Source organism: Pagrus pagrus (assembly GCF_965226575.1).
Source record: "Pagrus pagrus genome assembly, chromosome: 17".
In the NCBI taxonomy this organism is placed as follows: domain Eukaryota; kingdom Metazoa; phylum Chordata; class Actinopteri; order Spariformes; family Sparidae; genus Pagrus; species Pagrus pagrus.
In genome coordinates, this window is record NC_140201.1 from 15,862,013 (window position 1) to 15,885,541 (window position 23,529).

Sequence of the window (23,529 nt, forward strand, 5' to 3'; positions counted from 1 at the left end):
CACATGGTCATATGCCATCTTGATAATTAATTTTGGAAAATCCATTGTTCCAGAGGTCATTGTCAAGTGGTCATGCATTATTTATCCAAGGGAGACAGTTTTAGAGCACTGCTTTCGCCTTAAGCTTTACAGATTAATTTGCAATGAAGTGTGCAGGACGCGGAGAGTAAAACCTGAGTTATTCATCTCTAAATGAAAATAAATCTGGAAAATAAAACAGTTGCTAAAATGTTGTAGAAAATAATTGTGTATGTTTAATACAGGCAACCTTTATTAATTGTGTCCTAATTACGTGTTGAAATGGTTAAACTATTGTAACTTATTATATTCATAATTAAAATGTGTATATATTTTAACACAAAGAATAAAAAGCATTTATCAATGAAACATCATTCAACTAAAATGAATATGCTGCAGTATAACCAGTTATTCTTACAATGCAATCTTAAGCCAGCTGTCAATTAATGACTTAATTTATGTGATTAATTGAGAACATCTCTGGGATCACTCTGCTGTCAAAGAGCAGTGACTGACAGCGACAACCTACCGTGATCGTGGAAATTATGAACTTGCTGCCCCAGCGTCGAATCCGATTGGATGCGGGAATTTGGGGGCGCGGCAGTTAGATTATATACTGCTCGCTCATTGGCGCGGACGCCTGTCACTCCGCGGAGACCGAGTCCCTCTCGCCTAAGGTAGTCTGAGTAGAGAAAGTAATGAAGATGGAAGGAGCTGATGTAGATGAATTATTGAGGCGGTTTATGGAGTAGCGAAGTGATAGCCGTGTACTCGTCTTGTGGGAACGATACAGGACAGCGATACCAGGAAATTGACAGATAGCATGCCAGTAAGTAAACAGCAACTTCCCCCAGTTTACTTGGTGTCGCGCCTTAGCCGAGCAAGCTAACTAGCAAGCTAATCTGTAAGCAACCGTAGTGACAGTTGGTAAGTCATTCAGCAAGCCGAGATAGAGAGTGTGTGACGGCGGGGGATTAATTTACAGTCCCTGGCTGATACAGGTTAATGAATATCTCGTCTGGGAAAGCTAATGTTTGCCATTTAGCCACCAGTGCCTTGAGACATCACATTGTTCACACGCAAGCTGTGTTACCAGTTGTCATTGTGGCAAACTAGCTGGTGAGCAGTGCCAAGGGACGGGTGACGTTATAGTCATCAATTAAACTAGCTAGACAACATGATCCAGAAAGCGGCTAACGAGCTTTTTATTGCAACCATTTTGCTACAGTAGTAGATAAGTCCCCGTTTGTCATGCGGACTGTGCACCTGACTTTATCCTGTTAAGTGAAAGCTGTGTGGGTGTTTGCAGGACCTTGTTCAGGTACTTCTGAATCCTCAGGTGATTCCCTTTGTGTGATTGTGTGTGTGTGTGTACGAGTTTGGCATGGGTAGAGACACCGCTGCAGACTGGGCTGTTGGATAATGCGTTGTTAGGATTTTTCTCATAGCTATCATGTGATGCAGCTTTCCTCTGTACCACTCAGCCAGTTCAGGGGTTTCCTGCTTGAGGGGGGCTAGTGTGATGCTTTGCTGCAGAGCCAGTCCTGCTACATTAAATTAGCTCCTTCACTGTGTTGTCTTCACTGTTGCATATGCTGTCAAAAGTTACAACCAAGTGTCGTTTTACATTACTTATCCTACACAAAGCCGGTTATTCTTCAAACAAGATACTGTCCATTTAGCTTTGTTTATGTGTTTGTGCTTGCGTCCGTCCTTAGGGAGAGGCTTGCCTTTAAGCAATAGATTGTTTGTGTGATTGTGTGCTGTTAAAGTGTTGTCATTAGGGTGGGGGCGTTTGTCCGCATGAAAAGAATTCGCACACTTGTTAATGTGTGGCTCCTACTGTCTCAGGCCTTTTAATGCTTTTTGACAGTGAAGCCCGGCAGGTCACGGAGCATGAAGATCGTGTGGTCTCTGCTGTCATCTAGCATCAAAGCTAGAGTCACCCATGCCTGCGGTTTCATGAAATATCCTGACAAGTTGGGCAATAAAACGGTTGCAATCGCTCCCCCCTTTAATTCAATTCTGCACCAAATGCTAGGTGAAATACAGATTCTGACTGTCCCCGCTAAAGCATATTTATGTGCTCATAGACGCCAGGAAATGTATACTTTTAGCTCCGTGAAAAATCTAGAAAATCAAGCAAATTATCTGCACCAAAAATGACATTTGAATGTGAAATTCCAAGGCTGAACATTAATAGACTTACGAGAGAGTTATCTAACTGTCACAAGAAAAGCCGAGACAAATGCATTGAAAAGGATAAGATAAAAGAGAGCGTTGAAATTGGAAAAATCCGTGATGTAAATCAATGGTCTCCTCAGGCTCACTTGCTGAAGGAAAGACAGGGTATTGGAGGGGCAAGAGGAGGGACGAAGATGCATCACTGGCTTAACGGCAAAGGAGAAAGGCGCGTAGGCTGCTATAAGAGGATTCCTCCCTGTCAGATCTCTCTATCTGTCTCCCTCAGCAGCAAAAACCACACACACAAACCACAGACTCTGTTGTCATGTCTACTTAGCTACAGGCAGTCCTCTGCTGTATATATGTGTGTGCGGATGAGTAAGAAAACAAGCAGAAAAAGCAGAACTCCCCCTTCCTCAAAGCTGTACGCAACCTGCTATTGAAGAAGACCCAGGGGGAGAGCAAGGTGGGAGGCGTGTATGCAACAGGGTTAACCTCAGGCCAAGATAGTCCAAAAAAAGAATACTGCATGAGGCAGATGTGATATAAACTGAAGAGATATGTCAAAACAAAATGCTGAAGTCTTAGGTATGGACCAACGGTGTGAACAGCTCTTTGCGGGGGTGGTGCACAGGAGACCAGGTCAAGCTGTGAGCTATAGGCGTGTGCCCTTTTATGAACACAGTTATATAACGCTGCCTTCACCTTTACACACATCTCACAGCTCCTCAAAACAGTTCCCAAACAGCTTTTGGTTCCAACAAGCTTGGCGTCTCTGGTACAGCTTGTTGACAGTTATTAAGTGACCTAGTTTGGAGATTTTAGGTGGAAGAATTGCTGTAGTTCCTGGTTCTGACGTTGCCCAATGCAGTAAAACAGTTTATTAGTGGTTTGGGTGTGTTCGAAAGAGTGTTGAGTCAGCTCCGGGCGCTTTAGCTAGTTTACTGAAGGTTCATTGGAGCTGATTTGATCTATTCCACATCTCTCCCTATAGCTTTAATTCATCAAGGGCTCAGTAATGTGTGTGTCATTATCAGCCTAACCAGTAGCTTGTGTGGCTTGCACCCTGTACCACAGGAAAAAGCAGCTTGGGCAGCTCAGTCGCTCTCAAAAGCACCCATTTGTCTCTCTCTCTCTGCTTCCTTTCTTCCCTCCATTCAAACATTCATTCTTATTGGCCCACTCAGTTCCTGGAGAAAAAAAAAGAATGAAAAACGTTCCAAAGCATATGTGTAATAGGAAATGACATCAGGGAGGGATGTGTATGTGTGTGGGTGTCCCCTTAATTCATTCTCACATGGACTTGCTTCAACATTATCTCCGCCAGCTTCCTCAGACAGGTATGTTCTCACTCCAGCTGAGCGCGGGAGGACACTCTGTGTTTTGATTGTGCTGATTTCATGCGGTATTTGTATCAAACTGTATGAAACAGCGTGTGTGTGTATGTGTGTTTGGCTCAGGTGTTTTGCAGCAACTCTTGTCAGGACACGCAAGCACACTTACAACAAGGATTAGGAATGTAAACTCAAAAGGAGACCTGTTTGTGTTGGACGAAGCCTTCGGGAGGAGGAGTCAAAAATAAGCTCATTTAGACTGCCAGGCCAGTGCGTGTGTGCGTTTGTGTGTGTGTGGCAGAGGCGTGGGTGTAAATTCAGAGAGAACGGGCTGTCAACTTTAGCTAGCTCACAGGAACAGGTTTTGTCAAACCAGAATTGAATAAACACACACTTGTGCAATGCATGACACATTCTCTGTCACTGCTTTGCAAGTAGTTGGCTCCGTCAGGGCTTTGCATTGGTGGAAAAACTCAGTAAGCCAGGGCGAAGCTAGTAAACGCACTAGTTAGATCCACTGTAGATCACAAAGAGGTTTTTCAGAGTCTGTTTGATTGCTACAGGTAGCACAGATTGAAACCAAAATGAACTCTCCTCTGTTATTGACCCTGCTGTCTCATTCCTCTTGAGTTATCCATCCCCTGGGTCGTCAGACATCCATTTTATCCCTCATCTTGCTACACATCCATTTATCTCTCCTTCTTTTCATTTAGCCATTGATCTGTGCCCTCATCCTGCACTCCACACCTAACCCTCATCATCCATCTCCTTGTTCATCCACTTCCTTGGTTCGTTACTTGTGCCTGTCAATCCTTCTCAGCCACTCATCCTTAACACTATTTTATTCATATGTGTGTGTGTTTGTGCCGGTCAGTGTGGTTGAGATGCACAGAAGAAGCTCACCAGCTGCTGTTTCATTTGTAGCCTTTGTATGTCCTTGTTTGTTCTCTCTGGCTTATATTGATTTCCGTCACGATCTGTGAGTCCATAATGACAGTTAGCCAGGCAAAGATGGAAGACAAACATCTGCCTTATAACATGATTAGCTCCCATCGCAATTATTTTCTATTTTCCTCCACCAGTTGCTCGTGCTCATCTGCAGTTTGTCAAAAGAGCCTAAAAATCTTTGAGAACGGGTATGATGTGCCATGTGTTCATCTTAATTAACAATATATCAATGTTAGAGCTGGAACAATTTTTGGTTTAATAATTGGTGGATCAAGGACATATAATCAAACGGCAGCTACTCTCCAGTGAGATATTTCGCTGCTCTTCTTAGTGTTGTATACATTTTCTTATCATCAAATTAATATCTTTAGGGCTGCTGGAGGTTAATGTTGGCTCGAGGTAATTAAAAAGTTTCACTGTTATAAACAAACCAATTAATCAATTCACTGCAGCAAACATAATGATGATTCTTTTAGCTGTTGGAAGGGGATGGAAAACTTCATGCTCTATTAACTTTATGTGATAGATGTGTATCATTACTGACTGAAAAGTGGTTGGTTGATAAACCAGTTTAAGGGCAAAATAATCTTAGACAATCAGTTAATTGTCTAGGTTATTTACTACCTGAAAATGTTATGTTGCAATTATCCTGGCCAAAATAGTTTTTAAACGATTTTATCCAGATCATCTTCAAAATATGCTTAAAACTCTTAAAATGGTGCTTTTTTTGGCATCTTTTTTCTTTGTGTAAAAAAGAATCAAACAGCCTTAACAAGGTAATCATAATTCATGACTTCCCCCTGTACAAATAAAGGCTAAGTAAATGGTGGGCTCCTCATCTCCCTGTCCTTATGTGAACAGGAATCCATGGCATCTACACACATCGGATTTAGCTATGTTTTGTGGGATACAATGGGGTAGCAGTACCTTCATCCATGGTGACAGGCTTAGGATTCTGTAATTCTTCTTTGTGGCAATTCATAATAAATCAGGAAATCAGTATAGGACTCCAGTAATCAAGATTCTTCACTCATGTGAAGATATTCACGATTATCCCGATAATGGCAGTTCAGGGAGATCAACTTAAGAGTGTTTTTATCCTGATCCACAATAAAATGTCCTCCCATTCTTATTTTTAAACCTGAATATCTGTGTAATTTGGACTGTCTGTTAGATGCTGAATATTATTCTATAATGTCAATTTTTGGGCTTCAGGAAATGATGATGTGATATTACCTCTTAGTTTGTACCTTTAGTTGGCATTTAAAAACTTTGAATATTGAGCATTCTTGTCTTCTGCTCTGTACAGTTGATTTGTTCCGGTTCATATTATCATAATCACTATTACTGAACACTTGTTTTTGATATTATGCATTTCCTTTCAAGTTAATTTTATTTATTTATTCCAAAATCATAAATCCAAGTTGTGTTTCTCTCAGGCCAATCTGTTCAGCATACAACACCATCTGTCCTTAGACCCTTTGCACTCTTCTCATGTTTTTTGTTACATATATGTTACGTGAATATGTCAAGTTCCTCATGATGGAAATAGTTCTTCAAATAGGCTTTAATGAACTACTACATCTGGTTACAGTTACTTTGTACCCGAGCGTCCACGCTCTGCTGCTGAGGGTGAAGGAAGACGCATCACATATGTAGGCGGCTGTTGATTTAAGTCTTCAAGTGTCTTTTTCTGGATGCAGATGATACAGATGATGTGCCCCAGATGATGGCATGGACAGAGTTGACACGTTAATGTGACCCTGTAGGAGGAGTTACCCGTCCTCTTACAAGACTGACTCATCCACACTCTAATCACAGCCCTTTATTTTGTCTTTCAGCGAACTTGCCATTAAAACGCTGGCTGTAGATATCGCTGTCCTCCTTTCTGTCTTCACCAGCACGAGAACAGAACAACAGAGCGCCACAAAGAACTAATTTCTCTAAATGGAGGCTATTCTGTTTTTATAATCCTTCCCCATTTCATGACTCACTGGCTCCCCTCCCCCCCTTGTCGTTCCTGTCATTGGTACAGTCCATAAATAGACACCTGGCTGCCATGGAGGGACCAAGCACTGGAATAATACAGAAAAAAGCATTTGGATGTGTGAAAGACATTTTAGGGGCAAGGGAGATGGTGGGAAAGAGAGGAGTGATGTTGTGTGGGCGGATGAACGGAGGAATGGAGGGAGTGAAGCAAGGATGGGGGATATTTTTTATTTTCCATGCATTACACATACATTAACAGATTTATTTTGATTATTTGTATGGCAAAGTTTTTTGATTATCACTCTGATTTTAATATCAGGGCTAAGTTGGTGGTGTATGTCTTTGAATTCATTTCCAGAATATGTTTGAAATGTTATCTCACAGCTGGAAAGATTGTGTCTGTGTGTCTGTCATCCTCTAAGTGACGCGTTGGAAGCGGAAGAGTTTTAAAAGGCAGAATTATGCCACCGTCAGATCAAATTTAAGCACATACTTCTGCATGACAAGTGTGCACATAGAAGGACTTCTTCCCCCCTCTTTCTGTTTCCCAGCCTCTGGGATCAGACATACCAAACATGGACTTTGCGTCTGCATTCAACAGCCAATTTAGCCTTGTGCAGTTGCATTTTCAGAGCACAGACGCGACATATCCCGCAGTGAAAACAGACTGCTAGTGAAAAACAGATAATCCATCAGAGATGCAGAGAGAATGTGTCCTCCTCCTTAGTAGAGACAGCATATCACTGGTCAGCTTTTGTCTTATGGTGACCAACAAAGTGCAGAGTTTGTTAAGGCGACCAAAGTACTTGGAAAGACTGGACCACTGAATATTTAAATTATCATCATGATGTCTCTTTCTTAGTTTCAGTTCATTGAATTGTTGTTCGATCTTTGAAAGGTCATACTGAAAACTCATCATCACAACATGGATCAAGTCGTTGTTTAAAACAGTTTTCTGACGGAAAGACATCCAACATATCTTATCTTCATATATTATTAATGATTTACTGATAATCAATTGTTAAGGCAGCCAACTATCAATTAAAAGAAATGCTTAAAATCTACTGCCCTTTTGAAAAATGCTCATCACAATTTTCCAGAGCCCAAAGTGACTCTTCGAAATGTTTCTTTTGTCCAACCAACAGTCCAAAACCCAAAGACTCACATTCCTGGAACGAGCAGATGTTTGACATCTTTGCTTGAAAGATATCTGAAATTATTGATCAATTATCAAAATATTGGGTGATTAATCTTTTTGATCGATTAGTCGACTTACTACTTCAGGTGAAAATTTCACTTTGACTTGGGCTGTGGGAACATTGATATTTTGAAATATCGCTCATTTGATTTCTTTCTTATTTTTCTCTCTCTCTCGCTCTGTGTTGCAATCTCTCTATGTATATTTATATCTTCTGCTGTCTCCCTTCTTCTGTTGTGACTGCAGTGTCAGATAGGAACCAGCAGATGCTTAATAAAAACACAGGGAGAATTAAAATGACATTGAGACCAAGAAAACAGCACTGTCCAGAGAGTGAGCAAGAGAAGATAGGTTATTATTGGAGGCTCAATAGAAAAGAATACTTGCATACAAGTTGAGTGCCTGGAGGGTGACAGAGAGAAGTTAAGATGCAGACGGTGTAAGTGCTGTGATGGATTGAGAGGGGTATCAAAAATAACCAAGAGCAATGGAGGGAGCATTCGTTTCACCGTGAGCTAAAGCAGGTAAGAACTGCTTTTTCTGCCCATCTCTGTTCAGATACGTCCGAACTGTACAGCCTGTTCAACAAGCATCTAAATTCTGCAGTTCTGCTGTGCCATGTTTTTTTTTCTTTTTTTTTTTTTCCATCAGTGCTTCAATGGTGAAGCCGGTAGCCAGCCTTCTCTGTGTGGGTGATTTTTCGACTTGGAAGCCTGGGTTGAGAAGAGGTTAGGTACTTGCTGCAGAGGTGTGTGTCTGGAAAGAAATGCGAGAGGGACAGAGAGACGTATGCTTCTTTGGTGTATTGAATTGATGCCTGGAGCGTGTGCAGGCACTGTTCACCACTGCCATGGCACTGTTTGCTGTTTGTAATAGGATATTTTTTACCAGGATAGCACATAATTGCAGACTGGCGAACATGGAAGGAGCCAAGCTGTGATTTGTGTGTGTCTGTGTGCGCGTGCTATATATTTGCTGTGTGTCAATAATTCTGCAGTGTGTGTTTATACGACATTTCTTTCTCTCTCAGGTAGAGGTGACTCCACTGCAGATGAGGGAACATGTTGGCTATGGACCAAGGAGTGGTGGAGGAATGGCTGTCAGAATTTAAGGTATTGCTTTACTATGTGTGTGTGTGTGTATTTGTATGTGTGTGTGTTTGTGCAAAAAGCAATATTAAAAAGCACATATCCATGATCAGTATGCAGTACGTTCTCTGCTGCTTGTTATTTGACAAATTTCTTCCACACACAAACAAACACTCTCTCTGAAGTGCTCCGCTCCCAGAGAATTGCATGCTCCTACTCAAAGACGAGCACTCGACGATACGTGACTGATGCCGATGCCGAGGCTTGGTGAGGTGTAACAACAGAGGAGCAGATGAGACTTTCCTGTGTGAACGTGTGGGGACCTGCCTGTCGTCCCCTCTCAGTGAGGTTGACCTATAAATGCAACCAGATGGATGTGGCTGACAGCTTCAGTGCCATCACTGCCTGTTTCTGAAAGCTTTAGTCAAAATATTATTATCACTCTTATTGATACCAGTTCTGCCTCATTCACCTCTAACCATAATATTGGGCAGATTTTCTGGCCTTAAAACGTTACTGTATTAGTGCTGACTGATGAATCATCATCATCAAGATATGAACATGTGTCACTACAAAAGACTGAAACGTGATGAATAAGACAAATCATTTTAGGCTGTTTACACATTCCAGTGGGTCCAAAATTAACTCCCGCCAAGTGCCAAACGTGGGTAGATTTTCTTTTCAGTGATAAAACTCTAAAGGTTGTCCACCACACTCGTGGGTAAATGTTTGTACCAAAATAGTCATGTAATTAGAAACTACGGAGCAAGTCTCTACTGCATTTTGGTGCCATTTACTGGCACACTGCTTCTGCCCTCTGCTCTACTGTCTGTGTCCCAGACACTGGGACAAGGCTTCATGGTGCATTCAATTGCACCTCGTAAAGTCTTACTCCTAGATTCCGCCGTGCCATTCTCCGCCATGTTAGGTGTCGGAGCTGATCGCAGCTGTTCTAGCCATAGCTTGTGTTTCCACCAGCACGTTTCAGCAGTGTCCCAGAAGCGGCTCTCTGCGTAGAAAACACGTCGAGTCTATTTTTGACGGAAGCGGGCCGCAGCCGAGTCACCCAGCACAGAGCAGATCGAACCAGACAGGAAGTCGGACAGCGGAATGACATAATGCATCTGCTCAGTTTTCAAAATATAACACCTTGTGCAGACTCGGGATCTATAACCAAGCGAAGTCGGGAATATTAACAATAAACACACTTTAAACAGACAGATAATGAACGACAGAGCCTACTCAACCACAGTACAGGCACAGAAATCAAGGAGAAACGACGAAATAAACACAATCCGAGCAAGTCAACAATATTAGGATGGCATGACGCTCCACTTCTGAAACGCTTCCAGGTGGATATGAAACCGTGTGGCGGTGCCAGGTAGCAAAGATGTGCCCAGTGGAATCAGGGGAGCATGTCGCCAAAGTCCTTTTAGGCAAGTCTTGCCACTCAGCAGCCATCTTGGCAATGATTCTGAACAGTTATTCCAGGCAAACAAGATCAGGCCTCTAAACAATGTGGCTCTGATGAAGCAGACTATTGGCTTTTGCAGGGAAGGGGCGGGATATGTGTCATACAACTGCCATCTCCGGTGTTGCAGACTTTTATATTCGAAATGCTTAAGTGGTTTGTCTCCTCTCTTATAACATCTGTCTATGCCCAAATTGCCATGGAGATTGTTTAAAATGGGAAAGTTTAGGCCTACATTTGCATTACTCTTTTGTGCTTTCACTAAAACATTTATTTAAAAACATCAAATAATTATCAGCAAACTGGATCACATTCTTGTACAACAGATCCCCAGGTACCTGTGATAATTTTCAAGTTGTTTTACTGATGCATGTTTTAATTATTAGATGCTAAAATCATAGTATCCCATTCAGTTCTACATAGGCATATTTTCTAAATATGATATCAGTTTACTTATTTATAAGGCAAGACATGGGAACTGTATAGCTTATATGCACACTTCATTATTAGTTTGTTATCACAGGTCACACAGTCATTGCAGGTTTGAACAGTGTTATCACACGTTGCAGATTTTCCTCATATTGTGCAAACTAATCTGTGTGTCCTGGACTGGATGTTCATCAATGTGCAGCGAGTGTCGAGTTTAAACAGATCAGATTTAGACTACATCAACAAATGTTTGTCTAGTTGGTACTGACTTCCCAACATATCACGCTGTGTGTTTATTTTTAGAATATTGTGAATTCAGTTAGTGTGTCAGACTTCAGCTGTTGATGTGTGCGTGCGTGTGTGTTTTAGACCCTTCCGGACAGTGCTGTGTCCAACTATGCCGCCTCACTGAGAGACAAAGGTTCCCTGGTACCCGCGCTCTACAAGGTCATCCGTGAGAACTACAGCGACGTATGGACACACACTTTTATGTTTTTTAAATCATGTAGACAGAGTGTTGTCTCATTTTATATTGTCTGTGTAAAATTGTTGTTGTTATTTTGTCTGACTCTCCAATACACTGTATCTCCCGAATAATGCTCGACATTATTAATGCACCGTAAATGCCAAATTCAAATTGTATTACATTTGCGGTTGTTTTTGTTTTTCTGTCTTCTCCAGTTGCTGGAGCCTGTGTGTCACCAGTTATTTGAGTTTTACCGGAGCGGTGAGCCGCAGCTGCAGCGCTTCACGCTACAGTTCCTGCCAGAGCTCCTGTGGAGCCTCCTCTCTGTCAGTGCAGCCAGAGACCCCCACACCTCCGGCTGCATCGAGGCTTTGCTGCTGGGCATTTACAACCTGGTAGGGGAGATGATGAAAGTGGTGGTTGCTGTTGTGTGTGTGCGCATTGTATTTTCCAGTGGCACATTCTAATGTCACAGCTGATCTGTTTTATGTATTATCAGTAGAGGAGAGCTGCTTTTGTTAATAATAACAAATAGTTTCCAGAGTGATAAGTGCAAGGTAAGGAAAAACACGAGAAAAAAGTCCTTTATCCTTAGCAAGTGGGCGTAGATCGTGCAGTTCCAGAAGCAGAGGACTTAACCGCTCAACTACTCCTAGGATCTGCGTCATGTGTTTTGAAAGATTACTTTCTGCCCTTTCTGCCTTGTTAGACAGCTATGCGTGGAGAGTGACAGGAAGTATGGGTAAGTGATAGGGGAATTGAAACACAGTGACTTTGCAAACACACAATATGGATGGGATGCACCTTGCAAATGCCTTCAAGCTTCCCACAGAAAGATGTGAGCACTAGCAGTTATTATTACAGTGTGTTGAGTCCTATTTTCATCTGTTTTGGCTCCCGTTGTCCTATCTATCAGCAAAGTGCAGTGTCCCCTAACTTCCTCTCTGAATAGCAGAATAGGTCAGCTGTCAGTCAACACACTGGCTGGCTCCCATTAATCTGTTTGACATTAACATGCACACAGGGGACAGCAAAACCCTGGGGTCTGTGCGCGTTTCTTCACACAACACACGAATAAACACACACACACGCATACACCAGCAGACTGAGCGGAGAAGCGGAGACCCTGAGGTCCACACACACAAACACCCACACATAACAGATGAGTGTGCTTGAAGAGATGAGCACACGCTCTTTAGATGTTCAGGGCACACTCACAAAAAAAGCTTCTGTTTTTTTCTCGCCCACAGAAACATTCTCATTGTCTTCCTGTCTTTCTCTTTCACAGGAAATAGTTGATAAAGATGGACAAAGCAAAGTATTATCTTTCACCGTCCCTTCCCTCTCCAAACCGTCGGTGTACCATGAGGTGAGAAACACACACACAACATTTAGTTTGCTGTTGTAGAAATATTAATTTACATACTTAATTCTCTTCTCCACGCCTCCAGCCTTCAGCCATCGGCTCCATTGCCCTTACAGAAGGGGCTCTAGCCAATCATGGGCTCAGCAGGGTGGTGTACAGCGGGCCACACCTCCAGAGAGAAACCTTTACAGCACAGAACAGGTAAGAGTCTGGACTGGCCTGTTGGGTGGTGACGTGTCAGCAGGGTTGAAGTTTAGCTTGTTTTAAAATGGGCTTTTTTCCTGGCAGCAGGCCGCCAGTCTGCCTGCTTAGAATTGGCAGCAAACACAATTTTTTGAAACACACACACAAAGGAGAATGAGGAGTCTGACGAAGAAGCACTGAGGAGTTCAGTGGCCATGCCCTTATGCTTTCAAAGCAAACTGTGCAACATTATGCCAAGAAACTCTTTTCTTCTATTGTTACCGTTTCAGACTGTCTGAATTGTGTCACTAACAGGGTTTATCAACAGTCTTAAAAAGTTAAATGCACTATAAAAAACTGAATGATGAAATTTGACAGAAATGTGAATTTTGATAAGGGCACATTAGCAGAATGTATTATTTTTGCATCACAGTTTTCATTTTTACTCAATAAAATATTAAAATTCTGATGATGTGACATGACCTGTAGGCCAGGACATCTCTACAGTACTTTGTTATAATGCTGTTTGTAATTGCACCTTTTATTGAGATCTGAAAATTGCACTTGGCGATTTCATTTATATTTTGATTAGTTGTGCAGCCCTAATGTTGATCATACATAGATCTTACAAGCGTCATCTCTTAAATTATAAGTAGTCATGTTCATGTCAGGCTGCATGTTTTCTGCCATGATGTGTGTGAATGTAAATAGTCCATTAAACTCGGACATATTGAACCAGCTCAGACACTGTTTCTGATGCAGTCATAGTGAAGATAAGTTGAGACACAAATCTATCCAAAAAGTATGAATTTTAGCTAACATTTCAAGTTTAATACAGCCGACAGCCTCATTAATTATGGTAGATTACCTTAAAAGTCAGTTTTAGTGACTCCTGTCTTGTCATAGAGAATTTTGCTGCTGCCAGAGCCAATTATTTTTATGCAAGGTGCACTGTCGTCAGTGATAGGCCATGGCAGTTGTCTTTGCTTTGTTGCATTAGAAGTCGTTATATCGCTGTAAGGGTGTCCTGAATTAATGAAATGCGGCTGCAGTGCAGCCAAACTCTGAAGGTCAGGGAAGTAAAACGTCCTCCACTTTTTTCATTCAGCACTTTCTTCTTATACTGTTTCAGACTGACTTGAAAGAGGTTTTAAAAATAGGTTTTACTTCCAACGTATGATAGAAAACAAGTCTGGCTGCTTTTCAAGATCAGTGAGAGATACTTTGATCTTAATGTCTTTAATGAAGCAGTAGTTGTTAAAGTTATTGGTCTGGGCATCTTTTATCTTTCGAATACAAGTTTGAAAATCGTAAGACGTGAGCTTACTTCTGTAATTATCATTAGATGTGCTTTTTTTAAGGGCATGTTTGTGTTTTTTAGATTTGAGGTGCTGACCTTCCTGCTGCTGTGCTACAACGCTGCACTCAGCTACATGACCTCCACCTCCCTCCAGTCCCTCTGCCAGCTCAGCTCCAGGTAAAACATACAATCACACACAGACGCTATTTTGCAAGCTCTTGCTTATCTGATCCTCTTATAGACTTTGGTGCCAGAGAGAGCCAAGATACCGCTATTCGGTATCCCTGCGATGTAGACACATCCAGCTCAGAGGTTTTGGTAATCTGCCAGCTGCAGTTGAGCATTGCTCTGATAAGCAGAGAGCTAAAGAGAAGTCATAAGCTTTTTAGTTCCCCCTAGACAGTTTGCTGTGTGTCAGCTGTGTAAAGTACACAGCAGCTCGTGAAGCTTCAAATGCACAGGTGTTATCTCAGTCTTAGCTGAATCCTCTTTGTTGCAACTTGTGTGATACCTGCTTGGAAATAATTAACTACGATTATTGTGTGTCATGCATTGTATGTATATGTGTGTATATATATATTGTATGTGTGTGTGTGTGTTTATACTGAGCAATTAATTTCTCATTCCCCTAATGGAAGTAAATTCCTCTTAATGGAGCTGCAGCCAACTAGCTCAGTGGAGTGGTTTCCCCGATTGAAGCTTCCCTGTTGTGTTTTTTCATTTGTCATCCTCCAGGGTGTGTATATGCGGTTACCCACGGCAACAGATCCGACGCTACAAGGGCATTAGCACACGGCTGACTGTCACGTCAGAGTTTCTGGTTCAGCTCATCACAGGGATACACTATGCCTTGTGAGTGTACACACATGCCTGCACAAACAGCCAGACCAACGCAGCACTGACTCACTGATTATTTCTCTAAGTGTGTGTACTGCTAAATGTTTTTCTTACAATCTGCTGCCTGTGTTCATTCTCTATGACGGTGCACATTTCACAAACAGTGTAGCCATAGATGGGAAGGCCTCATATCAGCTTAAAATGATCAAAAAGTTATCATACACGAGTCATAAGTTGTACATAATTTTACGGAACATGTATATAAACATCACATCAGTTTTATGCAAGCTGATGCAGCCATGATGTGTGCAAAAGCCTACTAATACAAAATTAAACTAGAATGGCAGAGCGCATACTTCCGCCAAGGCCAACAGCCACCCTTAATTCAATCAAGCCACATTTTGATTTGGATCCATATCAAATTGCACTCACTCATAGATACCAGCCACCTAAATACAGCTGAATTTGACCAAAATTTAATGGGGTCTATTCTGAGCCATACTCCATCCAAGTTCTGTAGAAATCCGTTCAGTAGTTTTTGTGCGATCCTGCTGACAAACCAACCAAATAACGACACAACCTCCTTGGTGGAGGTAATTGCAAGACAGCACGACATTATAACTAGGCAAACTGGTGCCTTATAAACAACTCTACCTTAACACGGCAAACCATAGTGAGAAAATTCAAGCTCCACCTGCAAGTTGCTTCAAATGAGTGTCGAGCGGCAGGAGAGATAACAACAGCCATGCCTGCAGATCACGTTCATCATCATAACCTACACCATGCATGATTGGCTGGATAGAGTTCATGGCAGATTTAGGATCTATATTTTGCTGTCCTGATCATGTCAGGAAACAGGACTAAAACCATCTACTAATGTATGCATCCCAAAATGGTCAAAGTATCGTACATTATGGCACTTTTGGCATTATTTATCGTACAGAGGGCAAAATTACTGCACATCTGGCAACACTGTTCATAAGTGAGTTGACATCTTTATCAGAATCTAGTATAAGCATTTGGCATCAAACTTACTAACTGGCGCCTGCCGTCTCGACCATTATCTATAGGTATTCTCATTTGAATATGTATAGACTTTCTCAGCTCTTATCTAAGCTGTTAAAGGGGCCCTATGGAGAATGCTTGTAAACAAACAAAAGGATTGTTTACATGCAGTGTGGCTCATGCATGTGTCTTCGATAGACAAACAAAATTGGGACCCACTCTTAGAAAACGAGCTCTCCATCTCTGGAGCTCTACTAAAGGTTTAAAACTCCACAGGGAAACCGTAATGTGTATCTCATATTCTGTGTTTCATGTTCATGTGTTTGTGTGTAGGTGTAATGGGGAAGTGGAACTGGGATCCAAAGCACTGGATGATGTTCTGTATCGGGCCCAGCTGGAGCTATTCCCCGAAGCGCTGTTGGTGGGTGCAATACTTTTTTTTTTATGCTACTATCGCACATCTCCTTCCTCTGTGTGTTTTTGGACCTGTAGTTTGTGTGTGAGTGTTGGCGAAAGCATGTGATTTAGACGCACATGCTCGCCTGTGGTTTTGATTCACGCACAGCACACTGTGCTGTATTGTGTTGCTGTCCGTGTGTGTCGGAGACTGCAAGCAGAGTGTAATCCCGCTAGATTATTTACATGCTTTCCACTCTGCTCCGTTAAGCTATAATCCTTGGGGCCCAGGGAGTAGGGGATTGGACCTAAGCTCACAGTATTACTACACAAGTCAAGGTGTATTCCTCCACAACAATCAAAACACACGACCTTTGGATTCACATCATTAGGAATGGTGATGGGGCTTTTTAAAAGACGTTTTCGAATTGAAGAAAAAGCTTTGTGGACACATGCCATGAACACAAATGTGCACATGCACTAGTGTGTTAGGGTAAAAATATTAGCATTTTTGTCAAGTGTGTTTATTTGTTGTGGTGGAACACAACACGTGGCTGCTACCTTAGCATAGCTTGATGACGTGTAGCTCATGAGACCAAGGTGCTGCAGCCTCACAGACAAAGACATGTTGTGTTGTGATTATGATCCCTTTTACTTCATGTAACATACTCAACTGTTACATGATCATTCATGCAAGTGCCACTTGAGAGTTTCCGGCGAGAACAGAGGTTATTACAAAAAGACTTAGTGTTATATCGAGGGAAATACAAAGCCTTTTTGTTTTCTTATATCACTAGTCTGTGTGACAGTTTGGGCTAAGCTTGTGGGTTTATCCCTGTGTATAAATCTTGTAGAAATGGGCTTATTGATTAGATGTTATTAGTTTGGTAACATGTTCTGAACTCAATCAGACTTAAGAGCAAAACACGTTTTAGTGGCATCAGAAATGCTGCTCATACGGGCATTGTGTACATGACCAGTGCCTGTATACTTGGATCCATTTTTTGGTGATCTACTTATGTCTGTCCCTGTCCTCCTCCTTTTATATTTAATGAAGTGCACTTGAACACACCATGACGTTCCTGTCAGTGCACATATCCTTTGCCATATGAAACGATGTAGATTTCAAAGTTTAGGATGTGCACCTGAATGCACCATGAAGTCACCAGTGTGTCAAACTCTGGATTGTCATTCACTTGAAGAAAGTATCTTTTGACTTTTGCTTTCTAAATTTTAAATACCGTAATTATTGTATCAGCTGTGCACATCTGTGAATTCGCAGTAATTGTAATTGTTATTTTGGTGCACAACAGACAAGAATTGGGCCTGCAGTAGAATGGACAGACAAAAGTGAAACATAAAACATGTTGGGTTGGTTGTTTGTCAGAGAGCACCTAGTTTATCCTTCTGTGAACTCTGGCATCCTCTGAAGCCGTAACATTCATGGTTGTGTGCTTCTCCTCGGCCCCCAGGTGGGTAATGCGATCAAGTCGTCACTGCATGGCGCAGCGCTGAAGAGCAACAACAAGGAGGGTGCACGGAGTATCCAGGTGGAGATCACACCCACCTCCTCCAGGATTTCCCGAAACGCTGTCACGTCCCTCTCTATCAGGGGACACCGCTGGAAGAGACACGGTAAGGCACATACACAGGAGCAAATTGAGATGTAGGGACACAACTGTGGAAGTCCCTGAGCTTACACACACATTTCTTGAAACATTTTGCAATCCAATTTTTATGTAGTAATAAAAATAAATACTAGATTGAAGAAAAAATCCATGCCAAAGGAGAGAGCAAGAAGTTTAGATCTCTTCATTGTTCACTCACCCTATCATTTCATGCCCTTCAGTCAGTGTTAATAAGTGTTGTTTTCATCCTTCAATCCCAAATCTCTTAGAGGACCCTCCATCCATCCACCTCCGTTTTAGAATCATCCCATTCAAAACTATGACTTCCTGTCTGATCTTTTGGGATTTGCCCAAGTTGAGGACAGTACAGAGACAGGAGAGCATTCGCAGCTTGAGACAGATTCAACACAGCATTATGAGATAATTTGACAGGAAAGCAGCGAGGAGAGAAATGAGGTACAGTTTGTACAACTCTGTGTTGAATATTTTTAATTCATGGTATTTTGACAGTAGGACAAATGAGACTTTTTTTCTGTATTTCAGACAGTCTGTATGTGGTTTAGAATTAAGAGAGAGTAGCTCCCTTTTCCCAGAGCACAGATACGAAAGGTAAATTACAGCCTTCAACTAGTTTAATAAGTAGGTTTCATCTTGAGCCTAACACCCCTTATTCATCTCATGGATAGCTGCTGATTGGTGCCAGCTGCTTGTTTATGCATAAAGCTTTTGTTGTGAGCAGATGATGGAGGAAAATAATATTAAATATTAATTTGTGGGTAGGGGTGAGCAGTGAGCCGGTATGAAATGCGATTCCATTCAAATACTGTGTCCGTATTCATCTCCATATAGCATGAACTTTGACCATGTGTTCTGTTCTGATCACTATGATTTTGTCTTTTTATTTTTCTGCCATTACATTGATGACTTCTGTGTGTCTTGTGTTACTGTGGTCGTGTGTGCCTGTGCACATGACTGTTTTTGTTTTTCTCATGTGTGTGCATGATCCGTCTGTCCATCTGTGTGTGTACGTGTGTGTGTGTGTCTTGTGTGTATCAATGTACTGTCACACTACCCACCATGCCCCTCCACCCCCCACCAGAGTCCCAGGAGGTGAGTGTAGACAGTGAGGCCGCGATGGGGGGCGTGGCCATCCCCGAGATCAGTGTGACAGGTGTGGGCGGCGAGCGAATGCCCAACGGAGACTCCCTGCGGCCGCGCCCTGACGGCCGTGCCCAGCCCGACTGCGACGCCCTGGGCGCCGCCTCTGAGGTCAGCTTGGACCCCCGAGGTCATGACTCCGGCACGCGGGGTCAGGAGGTCAGGAGGCAGAAGTCTGTGAGGCGGATGGTGGAGAATGAGGGTTCTGGGTCGGCCTCCACAGGGAGGAGCCAGTACTAAGGTCCTGCCCCTCCTTCCCCCCGACCCACTCCTGGGGTAACCTAGGTAACCGTGTGTGGGGGCGTGGTCTGAAAAGCTGCATGATGACTTCCCCCTTTACCTTTTTGCGCTGGGCTCCACCAACCTGTCTTCGCCTAATTGCACTATTCCTCTCATCTGTCTCTCCAACGTCACTCATTCATTTACTCTCTCCTTTGTGGCTAAAGCTTCCTCATGAAGATCTCCTGCTGAGACGAATCCAATTAATTATTTAAGATCTAACTGAATAACAGATCAGTAACCTATTAATAAATGCATAATAATGAAATGTGCTTATCAAAAATAATGTTCCGTGTTTATGTTGAATTGATCCTGTTAAAAGCAGAACATCAGTTAAACAAGGAACATAAACAACAGGTGTAAAAGCAGCTTTACGGGGAGTAAATATGACGCACATACTGTAGCTATAAAACTGCAAACTCTTTTGCCTGCTCTATCTTGTTTAGTAAAAGTCACTCTAACATAAATGCCCTGATGACCTTGAATCAACCCAGATATTATATCTGTGGTAGCAGCGTCAGTGCCAGGAGATTACGGTGTAGTTCAGTTCCGTTCTATTAGTCATATGTAGGTTAACACAGGGTCACAGATCGTTGAAATGAGGAGAAAGCTGTTCAAAACTCTCCTTAATTCTGGTGGTACATGTAGCCATGCTCCTGGGGTTACTCCTCGATTTTTTTTTACTGGTGGGATTGGCAAGCTTTTCGGTCCCTGATGGCGCACCTCTGTACGCCTCGACACATTTCCCCTGGGTTGCACCTGGAGACAGATTACTTCCTCCTGACTGGTAGCTAGGAGCTGAGGAAAGATATGCAGGTCTTGAATTACTTGCGGCAAAAGCTGCTCACAATGTTAAACTGAGACTTGAATCTGATGACTCCGGACCTGTTTATTGAACAGCTGAAATCTGAGCATGAAAGAATTTCACAGGACCTGCCTATCTGTCTGTTTACCAGCTGTCCAGGTATTCTGTTACAGTGATAGCATCAGATCAAAAGTGTGTGTTTGTGCATATGTGGTTGGTTGGCCACTCACAGGTGTGTTTTCATGCCCCAAAAAGCAGGAAAGGTGTTTTTGTGCGTATGTCTTTAGAGTTCTTTAGGGTTTACTTATTCGTGCCTTTTGTTTGCCTTCCTCTTCTTTCCCTTCGTGGTCTTTCCAAGGCTTATGCTCTTAGACTCTGCCCTCTCCTGCCTTTGGGACAAAACATGCACTCCTCTGCCAATAAACCACTGACTGTTAAGCTAACCTGTGTGCTGGCCTGGAAGACACAACTTGCATTGTCTCAGGTGGCGAAATGTCCCTGTTAGCTGAGGTTACAGTGTGAAGGTGCCACCTGCTGGACAGTGATGGAACTCCTCTGACATGCAGCCCAACACAAAGCTCGAAGTCTTCTCATACACATTCAAACAGCTAATGCATTATGTTTTTAAAGCATGTTAATCTTAATAATTTGATTGGATCAGATGGGCTGGATGACAGATGAGGTGCTTATGTATTCCTCTGCTCGCTCCTGTTCTTCATTTCAGTGCTTGTTTTGTCTCCCTCTGTGTGTCTGTCTCACAGACGCAGTGGATCTGGGTTCCCCGGATGAGCTGATGGATATTTCGGAGGTGGATGAAGGGGTGTGGCCAGGTGGCGTGGGGCCTGACATGACCCCACCCACCATCACTATCAGCAACAGCGTCACAACGTTGAACCTGGGGGCCAAGGCCATGAAGAAGTGTCGGCTTGGCGGGCGCACCAGCAAGGACAAGGACAAGGAGGCGGGCCCTCTAACAACGGGCAGGGCCGCCAGCGAGAGCACAGAGCTGTCTGTGAAGCGACTGACGCTCACGTCCAGCCAGTCGGTGCCCAAGGCTGGAGCGCTCACGAGCCTGACGCGCACCGCCAGCGCCGTCTTCTCCCGCTCCTTCGAGCAGGTGGCTAGCGGCAACGCCCCTCCCTCCAGCAACCACACCGCCTCTGAAGCTGGACGCTATTCATGCAGCCTGCAGGAGGAAGGGCTGGGGTACTTGAGTCCGGCGCCAAACCACACGCAGCGCTCTCCCAGCATCAGCGTGCACCTCGGCTCTGACCTTTGAACCCTTTATGACTCCTGACTACCTGAACCCGTCGCCTCTGATCCTGTGACCCTGTACCTGTGACCTGGAACTCCAAGCCATGCCAACCACTACGGAGCACAAACACTCCCGCTGGTTCCCTCGTCACTCCTTTTTAACGTGTTTGATTGTCCGTACTGTAAACCAGCCTGCTGCCCTGCTACATTCAGACATCCGGATGTCCGTCAGCTCCCTCTGCTCCTTTTCCCCTCAGCAGGGTCTCCTTCTCTGGGACTGATGGAGGCAGGATATCCACCCCAGCTCGAACGATTTTTACCAGTGCACTGTTGCTGTGAAGTCGTGCCAGGACAGAACTGCACTCCGTCGCAGAGCAGCCTGTCGTAAATGGGTGCACTTAAAACTCTTTACTAAAACAAACTGTGTGGAAAAGTATTTGGAAAGTATTTTAATTGGCATTTGTTGCCCTGCATGGCTTTTCCATACATCCATCCTGACCTTGCCCATGTTTGTCAGAGGGCAGATGTTGAGTATGTGTGAGCATGCTTGAGTGTGTGTACTGTATGTGTGTGTGTACGGTTGTTTTTAGAATAAAGGCTGCTGATTGATACAGAGAACAAGGTATGATTCTACAAGTTGGAACAAGTCTTTCTACTACTTTTTTAAAAATAATAAATCCCTTCCCGTAGCAATACAAATTTCTCCTATTCAGTGTTTTCCATCTTTTGGGAAGATCCTCCAAACTCCCTCTGTTCACACAGCTGTGCTTCTTTAAAGAAAATCTGCATCCTTCCCTTAAAGCATCAGCAAAAACAACAACTAAATAATCAACTAGTACAAAAAGAAACGGTTCTTCATGTTTACAACTGCACAGTATTGTCATCATGATGGAGAAGCAATATTTGTGTCCCCCCACGCTCCTTTAGCACTTTCCTGAATTGCTGTGTATTTGATGGAAAAAATTAAACTTTAAATTCTGAGAAATGATCAGGGTGATTTTGACGATGGGGGACGATAGGTGTGTATGATTTTAAGTATTGAATTTTGCACTTGAAGGAGCAAATGAGTTGTGTTCTCAACTTTGGTATTTTCTTATGATGAACAAGAGACGTTTGATTCTCAACTGTGGTATTTTATGCTTTGTTGCTCCGTACAAATTTCTCCGGGAAAAACAAGTTGAAAACCAGGCTTGAAGTCCACCTTTGCACACAGGCACAAGAATCTGATCGCAAAACTGTCACTGAACCTATTCCTCTGTGTTGTGCAGTAAGAAGGCGTGCGGGGCAACAAGGCATCTTAACTCTCTTACACTCCATTCCAGCTGTTTGTAGTACTTTGGTGACGTATTCCCTGTGTCCCTCCCTGTTGTTCACATCATCATCACCATCACGTCACGTGACATGGTGATATTCTCTTGTACCAAAAAGGAAATAAACTCCACCCATCTGCTATATTTGATGTCCTAAATCAAGCGTTCATGCTGCCCCACCTTCAAGCAAAAGCGTGTCCTGTTGTCTGTGTACTAGAGCTGTCGAGTGTCCTTACAGTAGCTTGGTGGGACAATAACAATCATCGTGTTTCTGTATGTGGGTTTACAGAATGTGAATGGGTAAGCTCTTGTTGTAATTCATACTGTTGTACTAAAGTTGGTTTATATTGGCCTTTTCATGTCTGAAGATAACTCACTGCTACAACTTCTGGGAATAAAGTGTTTCTATATTTCACTTGTGTGCTCAGTTTTGTTTTTGTGTCTGCATCGCTGAACATTTTAATGATGAATTCAGTATCCACTTCAAAACTCAATGTATGTGTATTTATTTTTAACCTGACTGAATATACTTTCTTAAAATGTACCTTATTAAAAAAAACAACTTAAAGGTGCAATATGTAAGAATTTTAGTTTAAAACATTCAAAAATTTACAGACTGCGAAGAAATAATGTTTCTAAAATATTTCGATGTCATCTCTAAGACGTCTGTGTATTGTGTTGCAGAGATATCTACTGAAGTTGGCATGCTTACCAACTAGCCCCGGGCCTGTAACCTCTTCCTGCCAGGGGTCCAAAGCTACTGTGCTAGCTGTGTAGTGCAGCATTACATGGCTAACAAGCTAACAGTAGCTACAGTCATAGATGTGTAAACAGAAAACAGTTAGCTGTTACATATTGCACCTTTAAAGTAGTGGTCAAATAT

At 42.8% G+C, this 23,529-nt stretch overlaps 1 protein-coding gene across 3 annotated transcripts; it reads left to right on the forward strand.

Annotated features, from left to right (window-relative positions):
• The first annotated feature begins 675 nt into the window (after window positions 1–675).
• Window positions 676–23,061, forward strand: hycc1 (hyccin PI4KA lipid kinase complex subunit 1). Of its 3 annotated transcripts, XM_084378744.1 has the most exons (12): window positions 676–847; window positions 8,702–8,783; window positions 11,029–11,130; window positions 11,341–11,520; window positions 12,414–12,494; window positions 12,577–12,692; window positions 14,056–14,151; window positions 14,710–14,826; window positions 16,150–16,237; window positions 17,685–17,847; window positions 18,940–19,283; window positions 20,844–20,982. In XM_084378744.1, the coding sequence occupies exons 2-11, from the start codon at window positions 8,733–8,735 to the stop codon at window positions 19,236–19,238; spliced, it is 1,293 nt and encodes a 430-aa protein (XP_084234870.1). In that variant the 5' UTR covers window positions 676–847; window positions 8,702–8,732; the 3' UTR covers window positions 19,239–19,283; window positions 20,844–20,982. The 3 variants fall into 3 exon arrangements, with proteins under 3 accessions (XP_084234870.1, XP_084234868.1, XP_084234869.1); XM_084378742.1 differs by lacking the exon at window positions 18,940–19,283 and having other exon boundaries at window positions 20,844–23,061; XM_084378743.1 differs by lacking the exons at window positions 676–847; window positions 18,940–19,283 and adding an exon at window positions 7,930–8,195 and having other exon boundaries at window positions 20,844–23,061.
• The last annotated feature ends 468 nt before the right edge of the window (window positions 23,062–23,529 follow it).